Source organism: Impatiens glandulifera, chromosome 8 (genome assembly GCF_907164915.1).
Source record: "Impatiens glandulifera chromosome 8, dImpGla2.1, whole genome shotgun sequence".
NCBI classification, from domain to species: Eukaryota; Viridiplantae; Streptophyta; class Magnoliopsida; order Ericales; family Balsaminaceae; genus Impatiens; species Impatiens glandulifera.
The window spans coordinates 18,400,366-18,412,294 of NC_061869.1; the positions used below are offsets into that span (position 1 = coordinate 18,400,366).

The 11,929-nt window shown below is 28.7% G+C and overlaps 2 protein-coding genes across 2 annotated transcripts; one reads left to right on the top strand and one right to left on the bottom strand.

Annotated features, from left to right (window-relative positions):
- The first annotated feature begins 2,018 nt into the window (after positions 1–2,018).
- On the top strand, positions 2,019–3,916 carry LOC124912311 (dynein light chain LC6, flagellar outer arm). The gene is made up of 2 exons (XM_047452908.1): positions 2,019–2,461; positions 3,573–3,916. Exons 1-2 carry the CDS (start codon positions 2,219–2,221, stop codon positions 3,726–3,728), a joined length of 399 nt encoding a protein of 132 aa, XP_047308864.1. The 5' UTR covers positions 2,019–2,218; the 3' UTR covers positions 3,729–3,916.
- A 6,534-nt stretch (positions 3,917–10,450) lies between these two features.
- On the bottom strand, positions 10,451–11,447 carry LOC124912417 (probable peroxygenase 4). The gene is made up of 5 exons (XM_047453034.1): positions 11,257–11,447; positions 11,087–11,172; positions 10,910–11,004; positions 10,700–10,825; positions 10,451–10,617 (listed from the first exon to the last, which is right to left on the bottom strand). The coding sequence occupies exons 1-5, from the start codon at positions 11,372–11,374 to the stop codon at positions 10,467–10,469; spliced, it is 576 nt and encodes a 191-aa protein (XP_047308990.1). The 5' UTR covers positions 11,375–11,447; the 3' UTR covers positions 10,451–10,466.
- Positions 11,448–11,929: the final 482 nt, after the last annotated feature.

Genomic DNA, 11,929 nt, shown 5'->3' on the forward strand with positions numbered 1-11,929 from the left:
GATAATGAATCGCTAGAGAAGGAAGAGTGAGAGATTGAGCGGGAAAAATAGGAAACGTTTTTTTTATATATTATATACTTTTTCTTTTTAATGTTGGTGTTTATATATTATATTTTTTTTCTATTTTAATGTTGGCGTGGGGGCAACGTGGCAGGCCATGTAGGATTCATGGCCTTATTTTCACTGCCCCTTCATTAAAAATATCATTTTCGAGGAATGATAAACACAATGAAGGTGTAGCGAAAGTAAGTCCAGGAATCATGTGTGGCATACCACGTGGGTAGAAGAAAGAAAACAAATATATTAGGTATAAATACAATCAAAAACCCAAAACTCGTCATTTATTTCTCTCTCTCAAACTTTTCCGGCGAAAATATTCTCCCAACCCAAACCCTATCGCGTCGTATTTCGTTTTTTAGATTTAATTATTTAACAATATTGTTTAGATCGTCTTTGTATGATAACGGACTATTTGATTTTTCAAGAAACCAACAAAGAGAACAACGCAATAGATGAAACACTAAACCTGAACAAATCGCCCCCTGTTGAACTTAAAATGTACCGATTATTGGTGCAAATGTTAATGAATCGCCGGAGAAGGAAGAGAGAGATTGAGCGAGGAAAATATGAAACATTTTTTATATATTATATTTTTTTCTTTTTTAATGCTGGAGTTTATATATTATATATTTTTTCTTTTTTAATGTTGGAGTGAGGGCAATGTGGCAGGCCACGTAGAATTCGTGGTCTTGCTTTCGCTGTCCCTTCGTTGAAAATATCATTTATATATATATATATATATAAAAGTTTTACATATTTACAATGGAATATAGCCCACATCCGCCTTCTAATTAGTTCAGGCTTATAAGATAAAACTACTATAGTTAGAATGATTATAATGCTATCTCCTTACATCATTACTTGAGTCAAGTTGACTCAAGTTCTTGGTCCTAGATGGTCTCCTCTAGAAAAATGTTATACCTACTTCTACTTAGGACTGTAAAAAAAATCGAAAAATCGATAACCCAACTGAACCGATAGTTAACCGGTTTCATTTTAACGGTTTATTGGTTAACCGGTTTTAGCGGTTCCGATTAACCAGTTTTTTATCGGTTAAACGGTTCGATTTTCGATTTATCTATTTTTTTAACGGTTTAACCGGTAAACCGGTAATAATTTAATTATATATTTTTATATTTTATAATTTGTATTAGTTATTTTATAAATAATATATAATAATTTTTAATTTTTTTTATTTTTAAATTATAATTTTAAAAGAATTATTTTTAAAAAATATTATAATTTATATAAAATTTTACAAAAATAAATTAAAAAAAACTGAAATAGTTATAAAATATATTATATTATTATAATAAAATAATATATTATAACATATTTCTAAATATAATATATTATAATATAGAGAAAGGATGAAGAATAGTATAATAGAAAAGTGCAAATAATATTTTTTTTTTAAAAATATATTATTTTTTAAATTTATTACTTAATTTAAAAAATTGAATTATCGGTTCCTAATTAAACCCGGTTAACCGACCGAAATCGATCAAAACTGGTAAAACCAAAATGATAAAATTGATATTATTAACGACCGGTTAACCGGTTTGTAAAATAAAAGACAAAATCGGTCTTAACCGGAACCGTTTAACCGGTCGGTTGAACGCCCCTATACCTACTCGATGATCTCGAGTCTCATTGTCTTCACACCACCTTAAAAACTCTAAGTAATATTTTGAAATAACGTTTTTATATTTATAAATAACCTTTTAAAGGGAAAAAAGAAATAATTATGTCAGAGAATAGAATTCCTATAAGACCCACCTCTTGAAATAAATTGATTTTAAAAATTAAATAACATGAAAATGAATTAAAAAGGCTAACATAGCTTCATTGGGTTACTAATATGATAACACCCTAAACCAATTCAATATTATTGTAAGGAAAGAAAAGAAAAAGAAGAGAGCCCACAAAAACAAACCCAGCATTAAAGAGGGAAAACAACTATTACTATTTGCCAAAAAGCTTTAGGAAAAGGTGGAAAAGCCAAAGAGGAAGAAGAAGAAGCATTGTAATCGAGGCCCTTTTTGGTCGTTTCCCTGTCCATTCTCCTTGCTTTACTCTCTCTCTCTCTCTCTCTCAAACAAATGGAGGGTCTGTTCCTGTATCAGTAGTGAACTCCGATCCAAGAGGAAATGAGAAAATGGATGCGGCAGAGGAAGAATTAGAGAGAAGGAGCAAGTTCTTGAGCAATCTGATACAGAAGAAGAAAGCCATTGATGAAAAGCAACATGTACAGAATGATGGAGTCAACAATGTTCGTGTTAGGGCTTCTGACATGCCAATAGCCCTTCAAAACAAAGCTTTTAACTGTGCGAGAGAAAATCTAGACTCCATGAAAGGGGAGAAGCTTGATAGCAAACGTCTAGCTCTCGCCCTTAAGAAGGTACTTCACTTAACTTATCCCCATCTTCATTTATTAGCTCTGCACAAACTTGGTTTGGTTTGGTTGGGTTGGGTTTCCTCTTATCATTTCATAAATGTCTTCTTTCTATCAATACCCCTATTGATAAATAAGATTCTTTGCTTTCTCAGCTTTAAGACCCATTGAATGCTTTTTTATTTTAAGCCTTACACAAGTCTGAGATTGCATCTGACATACTATTAATTACTGAATCAAGAAATGGGTACACCTTTTCTTGAATCAGATTGGCAATTCCTATCTTAAGTTGAATAATATCATATCTATGAAATTGGGATTGGGACACTAAAAGGATACATATATAATTATGCTTGAGAAGAGGCTTGGATTAAGGAGCTTTCTGCACATTGAAATCACTAGATTGGGTTGTTGTGCCTCCTCTAGTTATGAGTCATGAAATTTTGACATGGAACTACTGCACTTAGGCTATGTTTGTTTGATTTGAATTGAACATAATCCAAAATAAGAAGAAATAACTACTACACTTATGCAGGTTCTAGACTTGCATTTGTCATTTTTAACCTTGATAGTGAATTATCTTAACTCATTAGGATAGTTTAAATGGTAAATGTATTTAAAGTGGGTCATTCTAGTCACCCCGGGAATGAACTTGGCTCACAAAAAACAGTGAAAAATACAATTTGGGTGGAAGAAAATAGCTACCCTTTTCAAATTTCAGTTCTTCTTTCCCTTTTGGTTTGTTCTTTTTATTATCTGAAGTTATTTTCGATTCTCTGAATAATTTCAAACCTAGAAAGAAATCCCCCCCAAATAACTAAACTCAAAATAGCCGTGATCATTACATAAACCAACATCCCAAGTAAACCTTTATCTATTTCTTATAATGGATTTTGCTTCCTGAATGATGTTTCATTCTTATGATTGATTTTTGAAGAATGAAAATTTTTCATTACGCTAGCTAACTACAACATTTCATAACCAGCTGTGTCCTGTGTATCTGATGAACTTGGAAAGATTTTGTATAGTTTTCTCATGTAAGAAAGGAAGGTTTTATACAATCTTTAAAGATTGTTTGATTGTTGTTGTTGTTGTGATTTTGGATGAGATTTTACAGGATTTTGATGCATCTTATGGCCCAGCTTGGCATTGTATAGTAGGGACGAGTTTTGGTTCGTATGTGACACATTCAGTTGGAGGGTTCTTGTACTTCTCTATCGACAAAGTTTATATCCTTCTTTTCAGAACTGCGGTTGAGCCTTTGGAACATTGACAGCAGCCATCCAGATGGTATAAGGTATGGTCGATTGCAGAGATCTCAGAATTTGAAATATGGAAGGTGTGGAATTTGAAGTGTGAAATTTGAAATGTTACAACTTTATTCTTGTTTGTTTTGTTAAAGATTCTAATTAACCTAAAATCTTTTTGTAGTAATTTGCTTTACTTCTTTTTCTTCTTCAACATTCTTTCCATCTATTGTGTACTTTAACATGAAGATTTAAATTACTACTTAATATATTATTATTTTAAAAAACAACATTTCATTGCAAAAGATTGACAAAGAAGACAAGATTATAAAAGGTAACACATGGTGCAAATGCATGGAAAATCTTTAAACAAGTTAGACTAAATACATGTTTATAGTTCATAGGCTAAAATGTGGCTAAAATGTGGGTTGAGCAAACGGGTAAAATTGATCTGTTTTGTTTCGATCCGTAATAAATTCAAACTAAATATATTCAATCCGTAATTCAAATCATTTTACTAATTAATACGAATAAATATGATTTAGACAATCCAAACTAAAATATATATAATTTTTTTGTTTTTAAAGTATAAATTTAAAATTATTATTGATTAATTTAAGTATATTATATATATAAGTTTATATTTATTTTTATATATAAGAAAATAGAGCTATAATTTAATTAAATATTTTTTATAAAATTTTAATATTATAAAAATATAAATTTGTTGTTGTTGTGGATATATATAGAAAGAATTAAGGAATTCTTTTAACTATTAGAGGAGATAGAAAATTCGCAACTATAAAGAAAAAAAAAATAAATTACTTTGAATTAATTGGATTATTCAAATTCAATCTGAAATAAACTTAATTCGAATTTAATCGAAATTAATTCAAACCAAAATAATTAATTCAATTTTGTAATTTGAATTCTTTTCGGATTAATCCGTCAAATGCTTACATCTAGCTCTAGGATAATTTAATTTAATATTTTTTTATTTAATTAATTAATTTTCGATTTATTTTATTATTTAATATTTAATACGTTTAATTATAAAAATATATTAAATTTTTAATGTTTAATTAATTTTATTTATTTATAATTTGAATTTAAAAATTAAAATTATATATAAATTTTGTTGACTAAGTGATGTTTAAAAAAAAGTAAAAAATATATGATATTGAGATAGTGTAATTTAAAGAAAAATAAATTAAAAATATATTTTTATCTAAATAGTTTGGATAATTATAATCCAATCTGAATTTAATTCTAACCGAACACAATTTGATGCAATCTCAATTTAATTCGAAATATCTAATATCTAATATGACTTCGTATTTTCGATTGAATTGTATTCCAATTAATCCATTAAATGTTTACCCCTATTAAAATATTATATCTCTAATTTTACATAAAAAAATAGACAAATTAAAATAAATAAATCAATCAAAAAACAATTTAGAAATTTAATTATTGCCAACAAAAAAAAAAAATAATAAATTTAATTTAAGACATATTTATAAACACAAAATTAATTTTAATTAAAATAATATTTAGATATTATGATCTTAAAAAAACTCATGTTTGCCATTTGTATGTCAAGTGAATTGATTGTGGCAAAGTTCAACTCAATCCCAATCTAATCAAGGCGGATCTATGTACAAGGCTACATCGAGGTTCGTAGCCCGTGTAGTCTAAAATATTTTCTATATACATGTCATTGATAAATTGTTCGTCAATAAAGAGAAATAGCGACAGTTAAACGGTTTATTTTCTTGATGTAATCCTGATCAAAGTAAATTTTTACATTAATACTATAATTCAAGTTGTGAGTCACCAAGAGAAAATAGCACACATGAGATGTCGTAATCGTACTTTGCATTAAATCACATTGATTTGTAGATGTAACCTTAGGACTTGAATGGACAGACACTTGCACAATGAATGGAACATGTACTTTTGTTTGTTCTTCCATCAAAATGTTAATTGTTAGAAGAGTTGAAAAAAATCAAAATGAACAAAATTCATCACTAGATTCATTGTTCTTCTCTATGCTCTCATTTAGATTAATTATCTCATCTTTAATTTCATTTACATCAGAGCTATTGCAATATTCATCTATTAATGCTGATCAGATTATCAAAAATTTCAAAATATGCACATCTAGTTCTTCTTTCACCACATTATATTCATATTCAAAATTATAGCACAAAGTCACCGTCTCAATCTGTTAAAATCGAGAATTTACGTAAAATAGTTAGTTAGTTATAAACTCGTAAAATTTAGAATTTACGTGAAATCGTAAGAGTTTAATTTGAAAAAATAATAATTATATATTATTATTATTATATATATAATTAAGTAGTTTATACTTAGCCAATTTTAAAAAATTATATATTTTAATATAAAATTAATTAAAAAATAATAATAAATAAATAACACTATAAAAAATATATTTACAAAATTAATTAATTAATTTAAATAAATAATAACTTTAATTTTTAATTTAATTAATATAAATTTGTTTTTTTAAAAGTAAAATAGTATAGAATCGTAAAATCGAAATTATTTATACACTCGTAAAATCTTATTATCATAGATTTAAAATTGTAGGAATTTACCTATTTAAGAAGTTACTTAAAATCAGACTCGTTAACCAATGTGAAATCTTAAGATTTTAAGAGTGTTAATTCTTAAAATCTTAAGATTTCACATTGGTTAACGAGTCTGATTTTAAGTAACTTCTTAAATAGGTAAATTCCTACAATTTTAAATTTATGATAATAAGATTTTACGATTTTACGAATTTATAAATAATTTCGATTTTACGATTCTATACGATTTTACTTTTAAAAAAACAAATTTATATTAATTAAATTAAAAATTTAAGTTATTATTTATTTAAATTAACAGCATTGGTCTCAATCCATTATAAAATCAACTATTTGCTACCATATATTCATATCATTTGTCTTTTATGTTAAAATAGATTAACAAAATCATGAATACCACTTAATTATTAAATTTTTCCCATGTCTTTTTTTTGCTACCTTGTTTAGAATCCCATAATTCTGATCTTATTTGTGCAATAGCCCAATAATACAAAAGTACAATAATTTTGTTTCGATACTTCACCATAATTATACTCATTAATTTTGATGCATAACTTCTTCTACTCTATTATTAAACTCTTGAAATCTATTATTAAGCTCTTGAAATATATTATTAAATTAAACAAGTTTTCCACGTTAATATAAAATAATAAAAATTTAACTTTTTGAAAAGTATATAATATTATAAATAATAAAATTGATAGAGCTTATGTTTTCTTGTAATCTCTTATTATTTTAGTTCCCAAAAAATTATTGCTCATCATTCTCATAATTTATATGAATATAAACGGATTTGATTGGATTGTACTGCGTTGAAATTCAGCTAAAAAAAAGGTAATTTATTAACTACAAAGTCTCAATCTATCCAAATTTTTTAAAAATATTAGTTATACAAATTTTTTAAATCACACATCCTCTATTTACTTACATATTTTCTTTGAAAAAATGAGATGGTGCGTGACTGTCTATGTGGAGAGCCAGCGTTGTTGAAAAAATTTATTTAAATGTCTGCAATTGTTTTCATCATGCTTTATAGTTTCCTTCGAAAAAAATCTCGAATGTCCTTTATTTGAATTGATCGAGTCTCTTCTAGCCCATTTTCCATGTCTACAAATCACATTCAATGTCTCATTTATCTTCTCACGTCAAACGGCAATTCAATGATCTCATTCGCTTTCGAATTGATTGAGCCTCCTGTCTAGCCCTTTTTCATGACTATAAATCTCATTTAAGGTCTCAATCTTCTTCTCAATAATATGATAAATCAATCATCTCATTAATCTTAACTATGATCCACAATGCATGGACAATTAAAATAGAATAAAAGAAGTACCTAAATCATCACCTTTGAATTGACCGAGCCTCCCATCTAACCTTTTTTTCATGACTAGTAATCTCCCTCAAGATCTTATTCATCTTCTCATATTGAAAGATAATACAATGATTTCTTCTTGGTTAATTTGAGAGTTGCTTCATGATGTCTCCACATAAACTTAATTATAAGTGTCTTCCATTAGTTTTCTTCTTCTTAGTTTTCATTAATATTGCATGTTAACAAGCAATATGTCAATCCTTAATCACCTGCTAACTCAATGCAATCTTGCAATTTGGCTTGAAGGATGTCCTTGTCAACATGTTGACTATATTGTCATCAATTAATGCATTTTTTAAGACTTTTTTTGTACCATTCTTGCTTTCAACCATGGATAAGGATACTTCTTCACCAAAGTCATCCTCCTCCCCAATATTTGAAAAAATCTCAATGGTCCCATGACAATTCTCATTTGGCAATGTGCCTTATTGATGACATATCTCTACATCGAGTTGTGATTCCTCTTGAATCACTATTTGTGTCTCCATTGTGTGTGCTTCAGTTTTGTCACTTCGCATCTGGATCTAGCATAACATTATCTCCACCTTCTTCTAGCCAAACTCTATACCCTTTGACATTCTCTAAAATCCAATAAAGAAAATTTTCTTTGTCGTTAGATCCAGATTCCCTTGCATTACCATTAGTTAAAGTTTTTGCACCAAAAACTCTTATCTAACCCAATTCTTACAAACATTTGAGGTCAAGCCTCAAATGCCAGAACTTTGATGTATATTGAATGACATCGGAGATAATAATTAAACATATTTGTGAGTTACCTTATAGAGAATACACATTATTTTTATTTACTCCTTCCATAATAACTAAAGTACATTGCTCAACAGTAATGGTCCATCTCTTGCCTTCCAAATATAACATTTTCTATTATGTTTCTTTAGTTTTAGGCAGTCTTTTCTGAAGTGTTCTTCCTCTTAATACCAGAAGCACTTCACCATTTCTCTAGTCTTCAACATAGATTTAGAAGTCTTACTACTCTACCTTCTTTGTCATGATGTTGTTTATCTCTAACAAATATGCCTTCTCTATTGTCTTCTTGTCTAAAATATGCTTTCTTGGTTTGTTCCTTGAACATCAAGTAGCTCGTACTTCTTCCACCTCAAATTTGGCAGTCATTTATACCAACAAGAACTACAACTTGAACATCTTTTGGATACCTCCCTAGAACTTGTCAAGAACTTCTGAAGGATCATCCAAGTTATTCAACTTCCTCTCCTCTCGAACAGCCTTGCTCTAATACTACTTGTTGGGATACTAGGAGATTACGTATCCCTTAATGTAAGAACAATAAAAATATCGAACAATTGCGGAAACGAAATAAAAACAACTGAAGAATGCATACACAATATTTATAGTGGTTCGGCCAAAATAGTCCTACACACTTTCGAAGAACAAGTGGCTCTCAACTTTATTTTCAAAAATGTTACAACAATATTACTATGATTCTTTCATAATGAAATCTCACACACAACTCACAAAGAAGCAGTGCTCTTAAGGCAAAGACTTGATTTTAAGTCCCCGATTGTACCTTTAAATAAGCCCAATTATGTCAATATCAATATTTTTTTCCAAAACTCTTAAAGAGATTTTCCAAAATATTCTCACTATATTTCATAATTGTATTTTCATAATAAAAGATATAATTTCCTTTTGTGATAATTTTATTTTCTAATATCAAGATTATACACCAAAAGATATAGTTTCATTTGGTTGAATATACCATTATCTTGTATTAAAATTGTGTACCATGAATATACCATATTTATAATATTATAAATTCATTCTCAACAGAATGAACATAAGTTAAGTTAAAATGCGGAATATAAAATATATTAATGCATCTAATATTACAACATGACAACGCAATTTAAAAAACATGACAACGCAGTTTATAAAATATTACAACGCAATTGATGTGAAACATGACAATGTAGAATACAAAATTTTACGCAGAATGAACATTAGTTAAGTTAAAAATGAAAATGCAGTTTATATACGAATGAAAAAGCAGTTTATATACTAATGAAAATAGTGTAGCTTTAGATGGTGAAAACGTAACTTCAAATGCTTCAGAACTTTAAGAAACGGACCACGGAGCCTTTAGATGGTGACTACAGAGTTTATGCTTGCGATGGAAAAAACAAAGGACAGAGCTTGCGGACGACAGAGAAAATGGATGTTGCAATCTTCAGATGGAGAAAATGGAACTCGGTCCTTGCGATGGTGAAAACAGAGCTTGTCTTCTTCGGAGATCGTCTTCGGGCAGTCAGCCACCGATCTTTTTCCACCTAAGCAATCGCTGGCTGACTGCCCCAAGTCACGTAGTTTGATTCCTCTTTTCTTTTTACCTTCAATTAACTCTTATTCCTATATATGTTCCGTAACTATAAATGTATTCATTTTTCTATATCAAGTTTTGATCAGTCAGATGCCTCTGTAAATAGTATACATATTTATTTTATTTTATGACTTTTTAGGTATATTAGTACTTATGGTTGGAATACTTTTTTTAAACATGTCATTATCCTTCACCAAATGTCAAAGAAGAGAAATACCTAATTATTCTAAGTTTGAGGTCCAAAAAATTCTGAATCTTTTAATTAGACACACACAAATAGAATGAGTGGCCATCTTTTTCTATTCTCAATAATAACTTCATAAATTGAAGTGGTTTCAAGTACATTCAATCTAAGTTATTCTTTTTTCTTTTTCTTCTTGATATGAATACAAACATAAATATCACAATCACAATTCTCATTTCTTAATTACTTGGCCTTCTTCTCCATCTGAATCTTCTTCTCCATTTCATGAAAAAGGGTTCCATCATAAACACCTTTTACAGTCTGTTTCTGTAACAAACCCTTCTTATCCTTAAACAACATATATAACACCTTCCATTCAACATAAGCAGCAACCCTACATAAACATTCATATTATATCATCTTAATCTAATTAGTTTAATTAATGAATGAATGAACTAATTTATAGTAACTAATACCATCCACCATAATCCTTAGGCACCCTTTTTGCCTTCACCATTATCATCAATTCATCTTCTGTTAATGCATCTTGATATGTACAAGCATATTTTCCAAATATCTCATCAAATTTCAACCCCACAAACCTTAAATTTTTGTTTCAACAACATTAATTAATAATAATAATAGTAATATTAATCTCTTATAATTATAATTACAAACAAACTAACCTTCCTTCACTGTCATATACACCAGTATCACTCCCATGTTTGCCTCTTTGAATGTTCTTTATCTCTATAGGTAATAACACAGATGGGAATTTGCCCTTCAATATCCAGAATTATATTATCTCAATTTTCATTGTTTATATGCTTTGCTGCAAAATTCAAGGAAAAACAGAGTATTACAGGGCGGGTTTTTTGGCTGAGACCAAGATTGATGAAAATTGAAGCCACGGATGATAAGATGATGCCTGACCCAATTGCTCTGAACCCTATTCATGATTTGATATTGTTTGTTAAGATTATAAAGATTATGATTTATGATGATTGAAATGTAAAATGGAGATAGGGATAACCTTGGAATGTCTCCCATGGATAAATAATTCCATCATGATTGCGATCGAAGAATGCAACGTGTTTCTGTAAGACGGTTTGATCATCTTTATGCCCATCAATTGTAGTTTGAGATGCCATTGATGGATTCGATTTTACCTCTGAACTTTCTTTGTGTGGAGATGAAGGAATGATGGGGAATGAATGAAGGAAGAAGGATAGTGATTTGATTATAAAGAGAAGATATTAAGGGCTTGTTTGGAATTCTCTAAATAATTATATTTATTTTTTTGGTTAAGTACAAATTAATTTATTATTATTTTTTTATAATACTAGTTATGTTTCTAATTCTCGCGAGTTAAGCAAATAGTCCGCAAATCTACTCAACTAATTTAACCAAATGAGCGAAACTTATCGTATGACGGGCTCGAACCCAAGGGTCAGGACCTCAGAGAGGTTGGGGACCTGAGGTATCCATCTCTTTTTGTCGCTAGGCTAGAAGAGGGGATAAAATTAATTTATTATTATAAAAAAAAAAAAGTGAATTCTAAAATATGTATTCCATACAAACTTGAGCTACTTTCTATGATAAGCATTTTTAGTAACTTAGATCATATGTTAAATTAATCTAATTGATTAGTGAATTGAGTTAGGAATTAAGTTTGATAAATTTGGATTTCTCAATTGTGTTGTTGG